Source organism: Patiria miniata, unplaced genomic scaffold, assembly GCF_015706575.1.
Source record: "Patiria miniata isolate m_02_andy unplaced genomic scaffold, ASM1570657v1 HiC_scaffold_26, whole genome shotgun sequence".
Taxonomy (NCBI): Eukaryota; Metazoa; Echinodermata; class Asteroidea; order Valvatida; family Asterinidae; genus Patiria; species Patiria miniata.
Genome location: NW_024037065.1, coordinates 8,522,203 through 8,538,588, shown reverse-complemented (window position 1 = coordinate 8,538,588; position 16,386 = coordinate 8,522,203). Strand labels below are relative to the sequence as shown.

The window sequence follows — 16,386 nt, the reverse complement described above, 5'->3', positions numbered from 1 at the left end:
TCACGGAGGCTTCCTGACCTACAATTTAGACATGAGCGTCGGGAACAATTGTCAGGTCTTGGAACCAGACTAGATGTAGAAGCTCCTGTCAGAGCTTGTTGAACCGATGGTGTTAACGAATAGGCCTACTTGGGGCAGCAATAGGGGTAAGAGATGGAATCGACGTCAGCGGGCGCGGTGCGGTTCGGAATCAAGCCCTCGTCGGGGAAAGAGCAACCGCCGGCAGCGATCTCCTCTGACGTGCAGGCACTTGGTCTGATCTCCGTTCCTCGCAAGTCGATGTGGCCCCAGTGCTCATCTCGGAAACCTGCCTCGTAGGCGGCCTTCATCTGGTCCAAGCTGCACGGGAAGAGACTGCACTCCCTGCAAAAATCTCCGACACGGTCTCTTTCGTGAAAATATACGGGCTTTCTGCGTCTGAGGATGGGATATCCTGATGAGAACGTGAAAGAGGTTTTTTGTGATTACTGGGACACAATTATCGTCATTGCATTTATCACTGTTTTGTCAGTGCAAATTTGGAGAAATTATTGTTTTGACATTAAATTGCAGTCTTGTAGAATTTCAAACAGAAACTATAGAAAATAGTATGAGTATAAAAACCCACAAATGTTGGGTTATAATGTTAAAGTTAGGCCTAAGTTCTGCATGTAGCACTATCATTTTATCAAAATCTAGCATATAGAAGCCCAATTCATAAGCTTTAGTACAAGAATCATCCATTTAATGTTCAAGTTTTAAACCGTTTTAAAGTTCTGTCGACGGCTCACAAAAGGTGTGCGCTCTTTCAGCAAAACGAAAACAATTCACACACATCCCTATCAGATTTGTTTTCGTTTTGCTGAAAGAACACAAGTACCTTTTTTGTGATCCCTTGACAGAACTTTAAAACGGGGGTTGTCAGGCTCGGTTCTACGGGGGGCTAGGGGGGCTTTAGCCCCCCCCCCCAAAAAAAAAAAAAAAATATTTTTTTTGTCTAGCCCCCCCCAAAAAATTTCGTAAAAAAAAAATGCACTAGCAAAATGTAAGAATTTGACCTACATGGGAACTGTCTCCCCCTAAATGAGAAGGGTGCATGCATTTGTACACTTTTAGTTAATATAGTGTGCCCCATTGTAGGATTTTATCAGCGCTCCTGATAAAATATGACACGAAATATGACACGAGCCCCCCCCCCCCCCCCCCCCCCAACGAATTGATTTTCAGAGGCCTAAGTGTCCGGAGAAAATAACCGGTTTACATTTCAGCATGCTTCCCTGGAAAAAATCCCGGATTCACCTTGCTAGCCCCCCCCCCCCCCCAAAAAAATATTGGCTCTAGAACCGCGCCTGGGGTTGTGTTTAAAATTCCGTAACATTGAGTGATTTGATTGATTCTTATACTTAAAAACAGCTTATGAAATGAGCTTTCATATCTTAGATTTTGAAAGTGCTACATGCAGAACTTCACTAAACAATCACTGCAAAAACGGTGTTTAGCAATTAAACACTTTTCTAAACACTTTCTTGCTATCAGTTTGTAAACATGTTTAAATACTAAACATGTTTAGAGTAAGGATGGACAGTGTTTAGCTATTGAACATTGATGTTTAGCAATTGGACACGTAATGTTTAGCATCTAAACATGTTTACAAAGTGATAGCAAGATAGTGTTTAATTGCTAAACACAGTTTTTAGAGTGATGGTCCCGACATTTGGGTTTCGGGGTTTTTTTACTCACCCTGAAGTATGCCAATAAATTGGTTGGTGGCAACCCAATTGCTGAAGGTAACTTTGTTTTTCTATGCAAAACACATGCGGTTAGCCTTAATCTTAACAGCTTGGGTGCGTTCGTTTAGCTCACCCGGGTCAACACGGGTAACTTGGCAGACGGGCTCAGCCACGACAGCCGGGCTAATTCGAACGCTCAACCGCGGGCCATCGATCACGACCCTCGCAGGACGACCGTGGCCGCGGCCGTAGCCACTGACAAAACGCCGCTTCGGATTGGACCTTAGTTTGAGATTTACTGCTTTTTTTGGTCAATTGCAAAACTAAAAAAAAAATGAGCTGTAATTATAGCCTCAAAAATCGCAATGAACTCAAAGGTTACCTTTAGACTTCAAATAAAGTCAACTTTTAAGTCCACTTGAGATATCCGCTGTCCGGCCGCCATATTTGTCCGTTTCTAGGGAATGAACAACGCATGCGTGACGTGCTTCTACCAGTGACTCTCCTCCACGAGCAGGTTCTGTGGTGGCTGACCCGGGTGAGCCCCAAAAATGAGCTAATCGAACGGCACGGGGCTGACCCGTGTCGACCCGGGTGAGCTAAACGAACGCACCCGTAAAGTTGGGCCCCTGCTCACCTTGGAACTGATAACAATGAGGGCAGCAGAACCCTTGCAGATCCCCAGTCGCTGGATTTTGATGATGAATATAATTCGTCTCGCCCGGCATCCCGAGGCAATCCTCTCTTTCACTCGGGTTGCACGCGATCAACTTAGCGCCTGAACCACCATCATGTTCAAACAAGCCCCCATAATGTTCAAACAAGCCCCACTGGTCGTGGCGGTAGCCCACCTCGTACGCCCTCAACAGATCGCCCAGGTTACACAGCTTGGCGCCGCTCTCTGCGCATCGGGCGTTCGCCTTCAATGCGTCGACGCTAGAGAACAACTCGACGGTTCTGAAGATAGGGTATGCCTCGAAAACTGTGTCGAAATAGAGATAAATGTATGATAAAAAAAATTACAAAAGCCTCCGAGATTGGAAATTAAATCCAAACACTGTTGTTATTGAGTCCATCACAAGTTCGGTCAACATTAAAGGGGTATTACTGCCTGAAAATCCCCGAAAATGTCATGTTTTGGATTGTTTGCTTATCCTATTTTAAAGGTCTGGTTGAAAAAAAACTAACCTATAATGTCTTGCCGTTCCCGAGAAAAGACGAGAAAAAAAATCCGGTTGTTTACATCGGATGCCCCGGAGGTCCGGACATTTCGTGGCATACCCATGCATACGTATTCCAAGTCGTGTCTATCCAGCGTACACGTTGTGTGTGTGGTATATAATACCAGTGTTGTAGTCGAGTACTTTTCTCCCAAGTAACGAGTACTGCCGAGTACAATGTACTTTAGGTTGCCGAGTACGAGTACCCGTAGGCCTACTTGTACTTCCGAGTACGAGTACATGTCTCCGAGTACGAGTACAGGTCTCCGAGTACGAGTATTGTACTTCCGAGTACGAGTACGAGTACTTGTACTTCCGAGTACGAGTAATACGAGTACTCAGAAGTACAATACTCGTACTCGTATGGTTCATTGTGCGTAATTGGCCCAGGCTCAGTCAGACCGATATACAGACCCACTCACGGCTAGCTGTTAATATGTTTGTCCGGACGAGCACAGAGGACAATCAGGAAACTTTCGATTTCTCCGCAAGCCAATCAACCAATCAACCATTTCAAACTGAAAGTATCGATTAAATAAGGCCGTGGTAAGTCAACTGTTATTCGAGTACGAGTTCTTTGATGATCGAGTACAAGTTCGACATGTCGAGTACGAGTACTTTGACATTCGAGTATGGGTACGAGTATTTAACACTAACCAAAATATTCGACACATATACGTTCTTGGTGTCTTATTGTATAGTTTCACAAAATGTCCGAAGATTTAAAATGTTGGATTTCATAACTCTTACTTTTTATCGTGGAGCCATTTTAGAAAGTAATGATCATTGATCATTGACTTAACCAAAAAAGATAGGGACATATGTCACTATTGGACCCACTCGTAAATATACTCAACCAAAAAAAAAGTCCCCGTTAATACTTTTTAATCTAACTCAAAAACTACTGGGCACATCTTGCTCAAATTACGACTGATCAGTACAGAAATTCCTTAGCAATCCAGCCATACTCTTTGTTTGGCCAAAAACAGTGATAAGGTGTACACAATTATGCAATTGATGATAAATGGTACCGAAAAAAGGTCTCACTTATATACGAGCAAGGTGAATGTGAACCACAACTTGCATGTATACACAAGTGCAACTGTTTTCTGTATCATTAAGTGCACTGAATTCGTACACATTATCACCGTTTGGGCCAAATAAAGAGTATGGCTGGATTGCTAAAGAGAGTTGCTCAGTAGTTTTTGAGTTGGACAAAAAAGTATTGGAAGGGGGGGGGCTTGCTTTTTTGGTTTGGTTTCAGCCTTCTTAATCTTGCGGGGATTCCGGGGAGTTTATAGTTTACAGACAACAGGTAAGGATGGAGTTCAAATATTGTTTTTAACTCACCATCTGAAGTAGGATCAGGTAGTTGTGTGCTTCGGCAGTCCTTCTGTAATATTCAAATTTGATATTATATATTACTTTCAAAGAGAGACAGAAACTATATACATGTACATTAGCCTTGATTCAAGACGTAATTGTTAAATTAATTTCCCTCCCCTCACGAATGAGGATTCTTGAACAACCCTCTCCATCAACATAATCGGTGATAAAGCTCTGAAGTCTATAATTTCGACGCTGGAATCATCAAGACCTTTTATCCAGAAATTTAATTCAACACAGCAACACCTTTTTTTTTACGTAGACGTTTGCACCAATGATAAGTTCCATTGAAAAACCCAATAACTTTTAATAATAGCATTTTGTAGGATAATTTTGGAAGTATTTTTTACCTCCGCCAAGGAGGTAATGTTTTCATCGGATTTGGTTAGTTTGTTGGTTGGCTGGCTGGTTTATCTGATAACAAGATAACTCAAAAAGTTATGGACGGATTTGCCAACATTTTTTTAGGGGTGGTCCTTGTGTAAATGGTCCGTGGTACAAGTAGGCCTACAAATCGATTAGATTTTGGAAGTGATCCGGACCTGGGCATGGGCGTAGCGAGGAGGGGGCAAGGGGGGCACTTGCCCCCCCCCCCCCGGAAAAGCAAAAAAAAAGAAGAAGAAGAAGAAAAAAGAAAAAAGAAAAGAAAAAGAGGCGCGAAGACAAAGTGGTGTATATTTAATGAGTTGGGGGTGGGGGGGGGGGGCAAAATGTCCCTGCCCCCCTCTTAAACTGATAAATCGAGAATATGTTGAGAAATGCAAGCATTTTTGGCAAAAAAAAAATGTTGCCCCCCTTTAGAAAAAATCCTGGCGACGCCCATGGACCTGGGCCCAATTTCATAGAGCTGCTTAAGCAGAAAATTTGCTTAAGCACGAAAAAACATTGCTTAGTAAAATTAGGTTACCGGCCAAAACTCCATGTGATGTACATTGCTTGTGACTGGTATTTAGCTGTTGTTTAGTTAGCATAACAATCGCATGGAGTTTTGGCCGGTAACCTGATTTTATTAAGCAAGACGTTTTTGTGCTTAAGCAAATTTTGTGCATGCAGCTCTATGAAATTGGCCCATGGGTCTGGACCCAGGATTTTTTATTATTAATTCTTCACCATTTATGCGAGTATTTCTTTTGGGTGTACTGACAATATGGCGGGGAATTATTTAACCTTGGCGGAGGTTAATTGCGCTCTCTGATGAGTGCTTTGAAGTTGATTTGTTGACGCCTCATGATCATGCGCATCAAGCTGTCGCATGTGGGAAACGGGGCAATATGTCTTGTTTAATTGAAAAGGCATGCAATCCATGCTCGACGGAAAATATCTATTTGAACAATTATTATTTCTCCTTTCGAATGATTAAAAATATCTTATTTTTCTACTCGGCCTAATACGTACAATAATTTCAATGAAAGAACAGCGCCATCTAGTGTCAAGTGGGGTGCAGCTGATTTCAGCACGTGTGGGGAAGTTTCAGGATTTTGTTCAGGCCGGCCTCATCCTCCTATAGTGTCGACACAGATTTACACCACTGGTATATATTCTGGTCCAATTTCAACTAGTAATTGTTCGAGTGTAGGCCTACATAATAGTAGCGCCATAATAGGGTCGCGGCGTGCACGGACCCGCAGACAAAAGGTAACATATATCGGGGAACGGCATTTAGCCTTCAAAACCTACTCTTTGAGAATGATTTAGCAGCGGCATCATTTCGGGGCTAATGAGGTAGTAATATCGCTCAGTCCACTTTAATAAAAATAGAACGGGTGGTTATTACAGCGACGTAGACCTGCAGAGACTTGAACAGGTAAAAATAAAATCGATTCCCCGGCCTTTAATTGGACAGCAAGGAATCGTGTTTTTCGCATCTATAGATTTCTGCAGGCGCGAGCTCTCTATAGAATGTGGAAGTGCGAAGAATTGAGAATTCTTATAATGAAAGGGCCCATGTAATGTATTTTTGTAATGCAATCCTTTTATTAAAATGCATTTTTGTGTCAAATTTAACCTTATTTTCAATTTTCATTTTGCCATTTTTAACGGCATTTTGGTTCCTTTTTGGTTTAGGCCTAATGCTAATGCGAATATTCATATTCATGAGCAAAATTGTGATGTCATTTCATATAATTCATGCAGACAACTCAATGTTACAGCTATTTCAGCACTAAATTTGCCAGAATTTGGGATATTTTGGTGTCTAAATTCTCTTTTCCTTCGTGATTCGTTGTTGTTGTCAGTATGACAGTAGGCCAATGAGCAATGTTTTCTCACAAAATCATTTAATGAGCAAATTTTGGGTTCATTAGTTGAACAGAAAACCCCTCAACTGAACAGTCACTTCCTGAAATGACATCACAGCAATAGCCCCCTCATTTGTCCGGAATAGAATGGACAATTTTAAATGTTTAAAAGAAGTGCACTATTCAATGAACCAAAACGGGGATGTTAAGTTGTTTTCATACATTTAAGAGGAGTAGAAAGTTGCACAAAATATGTTTCCAATTAATGGTCAGGAATAAGTTAAAACACTTAGACAATAGTGTAAGTAATGAAGGGTCTCAACTGAATCCGGACACCTTCATTTATACTATTTTTTATCATTAAAACAAATGAATATTGTTATGGAACAAAAAATACTAGCTTGATTGTCACAGCACGAGTCATCAGAAATCGTCACACGTCATGTCAGTCTGCAACCGTAGACGTTCAATATGGCGGGTGTGTGGGTGACCCGCTGACCTGTGACGTCACGTGAAATTCCTCAATAAACCTTATGCGTAGTGGGCCATCTTAGATGGCAAAACTAGCTTTGTTTTGCTGGGATATGCGTGCGTGAACCTTTTGTGCATTCATTGTTACTAAATGTAAAAGACAAAATATGCCCTCTAAGATGGCCGCCATACGCAAAAGGGCTACAGAACAGGTTGCAATTAGACTAGACCTGCACAGATCGGCTAGGTAAAAGAAAAATATTAGCCTACATTGTGGTCATATAAATTCGCGCAAGTACTGTTGTTGACCATTGGATAACCATAGTTCGACTAAAGTTAGCCCGAACTCTGTCTAGTCGACGGTGGTTGACTACGCCAGTCGACTATTTGGAACCAGCTGTGGTTGGTTGCATCGCTGGTAACCAATAGCCGCGCGCATTCATAACGTACAGCAGGGAGCCAGGACCCAGAAGTTTTGCGATGACATTTAGACCAGCGTTTGACTAGAGACGTTCGCATGTTGCTATTACTAGTGCGCAGGCATATGGTACGTCACAAATCAACCACTAGTCGACTATGCTCCTTGCCCGAACTTGGCCTTAAGATTCGGAAGTTTTAAAGCCTCGACACAGTTTTTCGCCACTGATTATAAATTTTCAACCAGATATTGATCGAGGTAGCGCCATCATCAGCAGACTGCAGACTGACCTCCAGAAAACCAAAATTATAGTCTCTCAGAAACAAAAAAAAGCTAACGGCTACTGGGGAAAGTAGCCTGGCTTCATATGAAGTAGTAATAGCGGCATATGAGGTAGTAATATCGCTGCGTTTGGATAAAAATAGAACAGGCGGTAATTACAGAGACGCAGAGCCTGCGCGGACTGGGACAGGTAGCCAAAATACACCGATGTCGCGTAAAAATGCCAAAAAAAGTGGAGAAGATTGAGCGGCATCGCAGCAAAATCGATTGGCCAGAAAATTAGATAATAATTGCGGACAGCATGCAAGCGATGGGGTTTTTTTACATGTAGATTTCCGCTGGCTCCCCAGAATGTGGAAGTGTGAAAAAATAAAGCTTAAGTTCGAAACACGTACTTGAATATATGCAATAAAGTATCAACTGAATCCGGACACCTTTATTGGGCGATCGGGCACAATCTGATCACCCTTTTAGAATCGTTCGAATAAACCGTTGTTTCTCTCTTTCCGTCTTTCTCTCTTTCTTTTTGATTCCGAACAATAATTCTCCGCGGGTTTTCTTAACGGTTTGTGGTATAAACTTTACAAGCGATTTTAGTTGAAAAAGTGAGCAACTTCTTTCACTTACAACTCTCGAACAAAATAATCAAGGATGTTCGTATTGGAATCTGATAGACCATTAATTCGTCGCTTTGCTCACGAAGTGACAAAAACCTCGAAAATCGATAATTATTCGATTTTCAGTTTTACTAGCCATTTTATTATAGTTGTCTCAAGGAACAATTTGACCAAGTTTGAAGGCAAAATATTCTTTACTTTCTTAATTATTGTAAACAACAATTGACAAAAAGCCTTAAATCGGTGATTTTCATTTTTACGAAGTGTAAAAAAGAGTAAATTATTCTCACGAAGTGGCAAAAAGTCACCTCGTGAGCAGGGGGCCAGAGGAATTATACATTGGTCAACACGCGGCAGGGTGGGAGCATACACGCGCGCGTGAACGATGTCTAAAAAGAACAGACGCGCGCGCGCTCAACTGTCGTGACGCGCAAAAGTAACAAGTTTGTTGCGTCGGGAAAAAGTACAAATAAGTAAAGCCTCCACGATTCATGATCCCATGAAGTGACAAAAACTGTGTACAAAGTAATTGGCAAAATATGGGAGCCAAAGTATTGATGTTCTCACGAAGTGCAAAAAAGTTTTATTAATGATTTACGTTTAATTACTCACTATTTTTAACAAACAACTATGAATTAACAAAGAGCGAATCATATCCTATCGGACAATGCAAAAATTTTCGAATTCTGTTACTGCAAAGTGGTCGAGAATGTCTTTTGAAAAAATGAATAACTTCAAATGCGATTATCTCAGGATGAACTTTTGTCACATTTTTTTTGGTCGTGAACGTGAAGTGAAAATGCCCTCTAAGATGGCCGCTATACGCATAAGGGCTATAGAACAGGTTGCAAATTACGGTGACGTACACCTGCGCAGACTGCAGGCGCGGATCCAGGGGGAGGGTTTTGGGTGTCGAAACCCCCTCCCAGCTCTGTCAAATCCGTGAAAAGCACCTTTGTGTCCCATTTAATCTTATTTTCAATTAACATTTTGCCATTTTTAAGGGCACTTTGGTGCCTTTTTGCAAGTTTTTGGTTTGTGATGATGTCATTCCAGGCAAACAAAAATTGTTCCCGAATCCCGAACTATATACCCTATTTTTGAAACGGCACACAATCGGATTATCTTTCTTAATGCCTTATATGTACAATAATAGTCTTAAAACATTATGTTATGAACAGCGCCACAAAGTGTTAAATGATATCAACACCCCCATCCCCCACCCCTTTCCGCCCGACTTAAAGACCACCGAGGTCATATAAGTTTCGGAAGTTTTGGGCCTCCTCCCCCAGGCGTCGACACAGTTTAGTGCCAGTGATTACAAATTTTCAACCAGATATTGATCGAGGTAGCGCCATCATCAGCAGACTGACCTGCAGAAAACCAAAATTACAGTCTCTCAGAAACAAAGCTAACGGCTACTGGGGAAAGTAGCCTGGCTTCAAAACCTACTTTTCAAGCTTGATTTAGCAGAGGCATATGAGGTCGTAATATCGCTGCGTTTGGATAAAAATAGAACAGGCGGTAATTACAGAGACGCAAAGCTGTACCTGCGCGGACTGGGGCAGGTAGCCAAAAAACACCGATGTCGCATAAAAATGCCAGAAATAGTGGAGAAGATTGAGCGGAATCGCAGCAAAATCGATTGGCCGGAAAATTAGATAATAATTGCAGACAGCAAGGAAGCGATGTTTTTTTTTTGCATTTTTTTTTTGGAGGGGGGGGGGTTCCGCCGGCTCCCCAGAATGTAGAAGTGCGAAGAAATAAGAAAGCTTAAGTTTGAAACACGTACTTGAATATATGCAATAAAGTATCAACTGAATCCGGACACCTTTATTGGGCGATCGGGCACAATCTGATCACTCTTTTAGAAATGTTCGAATAAACCTTTGTTTCTCTCTTTCCGTCTTTCTCTCTTTCTTTTTGATTCCGGACAATAATTCTCCGCGGGTTATCCTAACGGTTTGTGGTAAAAACTTAACAAGCGATTTTAGTTGAAAAAGTGAGCAACTTCTTTCACTTACAACTCTCGAACAAAATAATCAAGGATGTTCGTATTGGAATCTGATAGACCATTAATTCGTCGCTTTGCTCACGAAGTGACAAAAACCTCGAAAATCGATAATTATTCGATTTTCAGTTTTACTAGCCATTTTATTATAGTTGTCTCAAGGAACAATTTGACCAAGTTTGAAGGCAAAATATTCTTTACTTTCTTAATTATTGTAAACAACAATTGACAAAAAGCCTTAAATCGGTGATTTTCATTTTTACGAAGTGTAAAAAAGAGTAAATTATTCTCACGAAGTGGCAAAAAGTCACCTCGTGAGCAGGGGGCCAGAGGAATTATACATTGGTCAACACGCGGCAGGGTGGGAGCATACACGCGCGCGTGAACGATGTCTAAAAAGAACAGACGCGCGCGCGCTCAACTGTCGTGACGCGCAAAAGTAACAAGTTTGTTGCGTCGGGAAAAAGTACAAATAAGTAAAGCCTCCACGATTCATGATCCCATCAAGTGACAAAAACTGTGTACAAAGTAATTGGCAAAATATGGGAGTCAAAGTATTGATGTTCTCACGAAGTGCAAAAAAGTTTTATTAATGATTTACGTTTAATTACTCACTATTTTTAACAAACAACTATGAATTAACAAAGAGCGAATCATATCCTATCGGACAATGCAAAAATTTTCGAATTCTGTTACTGCAAAGTGGTCGAGAATGTCTGTTGAAAAAATAACTTCAAATGCGATTATCTCAGGATGAACTTTTGTCACATTTTTTTTGGTCGTGAACGTGAAGTGAAAATGCCCTCTAAGATGGCCGCTATACGCATAAGGGCTATAGAACAGGTTGCAAATTACGGTGACGTACACCTGCGCAGACTGCAGGCGCGGATCCAGGGGGAGGGTTTTGGGTGTCGAAACCCCCTCCCAGCTCTGTCAAATCCGTGAAAAGCACCTTTGTGTCCCATTTAATCTTATTTTCAATTAACATTTTGCCATTTTTAAGGGCACTTTGGTGCCTTTTTGCAAGTTTTTGGTTTGTGATGATGTCATTCCAGGCAAACAAAATTGTTCCCGAATCCCGAACTATATACCCTATTTTTGAAACGGCACACAATCGGATTATCTTTCTTAATGCCTTATATGTACAATAATAGTCTTAAAACATTATGTTATGAACAGCGCCACAAAGTGTTAAATGATATCAACACCCCCATCCCCCCACCCCTTTCCGCCCGACTTAAAGACCACCGAGGTCATATAAGTTTCGGAAGTTTTGGGCCTCCTCCCCCAGGCGTCGACACAGTTTAGTGCCACTGATTACAAATTTTCAACCAGATATTGATCGAGGTAGCGCCATCATCAGCAGACTGACCTGCAGAAAACCAAAATTACGGTCTCTCAGAAACAAAGCTAACGGCTACTGGGGAAAGTAGCCTGGCTTCAAAACCTACTTTTCAAGCTTGATTTAGCAAGGGCATATGAGGTAGTAATATCGCTGCGTTTGAATAAAAATAGAACAGGCGGTAATACAGAGACGCCGAGCTAGTACCTGCGCGGACTGGGGCAGGTAGCCCAAATACACCGATGTCGCATAAAAATGCCAAAAATAGTAGAGAAGATTGAGCAGCATCGCAGCAAAATCGATTGGCCGGAAAATTAGATAATAATTGCGGACAGCAAGGAAGCGATGTTTTTTTTTTGCATTTTTTTTTTGGAGGGGGGTTCCGCCGGCTCCCCAGAATGTAGAAGTGCGAAGAAATAAGAAAGCTTAAGTTTGAAACACGTACTTGAATATATGCAATAAAGTATCAACTGAATCCGGACACCTTTATTGGGCGATCGGGCACAATCTGATCACTCTTTTAGAATTGTTCGAATAAACCTTTGTTTCTCTCTTTCCGTCTTTCTCTCTTTCTTTTTGATTCCGGACAATAATTCTCCGCGGGTTATCCTAACGGTTTGTGGTAAAAACTTAACAAGCGATTTTAGTTGAAAAAGTGAGCAACTTCTTTCACTTACAACTCTCGAACAAAATAATCAAGGATGTTCGTATTGGAATCTGATAGACCATTAATTCGTCGCTTTGCTCACGAAGTGACAAAAACCTCGAAAATCGATAATTATTCGATTTTCAGTTTTACTAGCCATTTTATTATAGTTGTCTCAAGGAACAATTTGACCAAGTTTGAAGGCAAAATATTCTTTACTTTCTTAATTATTGTAAACAACAATTGACAAAAAGCCTTAAATCGGTGATTTTCATTTTTACGAAGTGTAAAAAAGAGTAAATTATTCTCACGAAGTGGCAAAAAGTCACCTCGTGAGCAGGGGGCCAGAGGAATTATACATTGGTCAACACGCGGCAGGGTGGGAGCATACACGCGCGCGTGAACGATGTCTAAAAAGAACAGACGCGCGCGCGCTCAACTGTCGTGACGCGCAAAAGTAACAAGTTTGTTGCGTCGGGAAAAAGTACAAATAAGTAAAGCCTCCACGATTCATGATCCCATGAAGTGACAAAAACTGTGTACAAAGTAATTGGCAAAATATGGGAGCCAAAGTATTGATGTTCTCACGAAGTGCAAAAAAGTTTTATTAATGATTTACGTTTAATTACTCACTATTTTTAACAAACAACTATGAATTAACAAAGAGCGAATCATATCCTATCGGACAATGCAAAAATTTTCGAATTCTGTTACTGAAAGTGGTCGAGAATGTCTTTTGAAAAAATGAATAACTTCAAATGCGATTATCTCAGGATTTGGGGCAGGTAGCCCAAATACACCGATGTCGCATAAAAATGCCAAAAATAGTAGAGAAGATTGAGCAGCATCGCAGCAAAATCGATTGGCCGGAAAATTAGATAATAATTGCGGACAGCAAGGAAGCGATGGGTTTTTTTTTTGCATTTTTTTTTTGGGGGGGGGGATTTCCGCCGGCTCCCCAGAATGTGGAAGTGCGAAGAAACAAGAAAGCTTAAGTTTGAAACACGTACTTGAATAAATGCCATAAAGTATCAACTGAATCCGGACACCTTTATTGGGCGATTGGGCACAATCTGATCACCTTTTTTAGAATTGTACGAATAAACCTTTGTTTCTCTCTTTCCGTCTTTCTCTCTTTCTTTTTGATTCCGAACAATAATTCTCCGCGGGTTTTCTTAACGGTTTGTGGTATAAACCTTTCAAGCGATTTTAGTTGAAAAAGTGAGCAACTTCTTTCACTTACAACTCTTGAACAAAATGATCAAGGATGTTCGTATTTTGTAAGCTGACCATTAATTGATAAACATTTCTTTTTGTCGTGTACGTGAAGTAAAAATGCCCTCTAAGATGGTGGCTGTACGCATAAGGGCTATAGAACAGGTTCGCAATTACGGTGCCGTAGACCTGCGCAGATTGGGTTTAGGTGAAATGCAAAGCCTGAAAGTAAAAGGTGCAAAACCACTTGGAGATAGGTACAAAAGAATTTCATTTACGACCTTTCACATCCGGCGTTTTTGGGATGTACACATTACACATTATTCATTGTGCCATTCACTTTAATGTACGACTTTAATTAACTTAATGTACGACTAGGTTTACAGTATGTTCCCGGCGGTCACGGCAGCCCCGTTGGCCCGAAACGTAGTGCGCCGTGGGATTTTGGCATTTTTTTCTCGGTAGTCAAGTTTTGTTAGGTCCTGCTAAGTTTTCTCACGGTCTGTCACGGTATCTGTGATGGGCCGTGGGGGAAAGGGGGCTGCCGAGTCCCGGAGGCTCAAAGGCGCACTACTGTTCGGCCCGCTGTCTACCACAGATGCCAGTACGTTCCCTCCCGGCCTGTCACGTTCTGATGGGGTCCCTCAGGGGTCATTCACGTTCTTCACGTTCTAATCAAAATCTGACACGTTTTTCGCGTTCTGTCAAGGCTTTCTACGGAGGAAATGTGTGCGCCCAAGGGCGGATCCAGGGGGGGGGGGCCAAAGGGGGACATGCCCCCCCCCCCCCCCAACGAAACCAATTTTGTTTTTATGTGACATCGCAATAATGGCAGGCAATGAGTACACCACTATCTTTTCCTCAAAAAAACATTGGTTAGAGTGGTCAGAAATTGCCTCAGATCGCGCCACAGAGCATCTAGAATCCAAAAAAGTTTCGGAGCCCTTAAGCGGGCCCCGAACCCCACGCCGTAATTTTTTTGACCCACTTTTTTGGGGGACCAAATTTTTTTTGGGCCCCCCCCCCCCCAAATTGTGTTCTGGATCCGCCCTTGTGTACGCCAGGCAGCTTCGGAACACGTTTGTGCCCACGATACGAAAAGAAGGCCTCCCAAGCAATAGCAATCATTGTATGCTTTTATACTCCCTCCCAGACCGCGCTCGCCGTACCAGACCGCGCTCGCCATACCAGACCGTAGTAGCAACGCGCTACATCGCACCGGGCCTGTAAACCGTCACACATCTGGACGCACCGTGATTGACGAAATTGACGTGATTGACGCGACGAAACGGCTACCGTACACCCCAGCTTGCCGTTAGAAACGAAGCAAAACGGACGCCCAGCAATCGTGACAAAATGCCCGCTAAATTTGGCAAATTAAAACGTGACCAAAACTTGATAGGACTGTGAGATGCCAGGGGATTCACACGATTCCCATCCCACTGCGGACCGTCTCCAAGTTTTGTTACAGCCTATCACGTACTTTCACGTTTTGTTGCGTTCACCCCGTTTTACTACGGCCTTCTAGGTTTCTCATCCGCACCGTGACTGCCGTGGCAAATTTTTTGACAGTAAAATATCTGCACCGACATCCACGGCAATCACGGACTGTCACGTTTGCCCATCTCGTCCCCTCGCGTTGTCTCACGTCCAAACCGTTTTGTCCACGGGGGCCAGAAACGTGATTGCCGTGGCCGCCGGGTACATAGAGTGAAACCTAGCTTACCTGTTCAACCTGTTGGTTTTCGAAGTAGACGAAACCTGAAGTGCTGAGGTTTTGACTGTTGGCATCACGCAGTTCACAGGATGTAGCATTTACCCCGAAGGAACGACAGGTGGCTTGCTTGATGCAGGCCGCGGCGCATCCATAATAGACAGACGGGGGCACGTAGGGATACGTGTCAGTGGGGATGGTCAAGGGACGAAACTTGGCCAGAACGCGCGCACCCGACACAGCCGTCACGCAGAAAAGCCACAGCACGATAACTATATATGACAAAAACCAGGAGAAAAAGGCGGTATTAGCAACACATTAGTTTACATAACACCACTATAGTTAAGCCGGTATATATCCATAATATGCTCATCCGAGACATTCCATAAAATAGATGTCTTTCTAGATTCCGCTATTAACGAAGAAACTATGTAACAGATAAACACTTAGCGCACTCATCACTTTGGGGGTTTTCGAATCCAGAGTGAACTACGCACATATATTGAAATAATACATTTGAAAGAAATTCTCAAAAAAAAATGCACCATGTCATGGAATATTCTTCTTTACATAAAATAATATTGATCTGATTACTTTAAATTTCGAATTATTTGCGGTCCGACAATAATTCACGTGGCTCTTTTGTGCCCTTTTCAAGGAATTGGAGCCGCCCGAAATAGAAAAAACTGTATAGGCCTAATGTACGTCTGTGAAGCAGGACTTTAAAAAACGTCGAATCTGTTGGAGAGCACTCAGCACGATGAGAACAACTTTTACATTGAAAAAGAAACCGACTCTTATAAAAGGCCTACCTCTGATGGCAGAATCCATTTCACCAAGCAGCTTGACTGAACAGAGTCACCACCAAAATGCGCCGTGCCAAGATTGGTATAGGCCCGTGTCATATCACGAACCGTTATGCCAGAATATGCTGTCAGCGGTTGTAATGGGTGCCGTCTACGCTTTAGGTATATACCGTACCGGGGCGGTATTTTGTCATAAGAATTAACCAATCGTATCGGCGTAAAATAAAATTATTCATCACACATCATGATTATTCATATCGAGCTTGGCGCCTCTCGATATCATTCCCATACAAATAATTACAGTGCATGGGG

The 16,386-nt window shown here is 42.2% G+C and overlaps 1 protein-coding gene across 1 annotated transcript; it reads right to left on the bottom strand.

Moving 5' to 3' along the window:
- LOC119733930 lies at positions 1 to 16,099 on the bottom strand. Its single transcript, XM_038207291.1, has 5 exons — positions 16,081 to 16,099; positions 15,281 to 15,540; positions 4,280 to 4,322; positions 2,347 to 2,691; positions 1 to 433 (listed from the first exon to the last, which is right to left on the bottom strand). Exons 1-5 carry the CDS (start codon positions 16,097 to 16,099, stop codon positions 126 to 128), a joined length of 975 nt encoding a protein of 324 aa, XP_038063219.1. The 3' UTR covers positions 1 to 125.
- Positions 16,100 to 16,386: the final 287 nt, after the last annotated feature.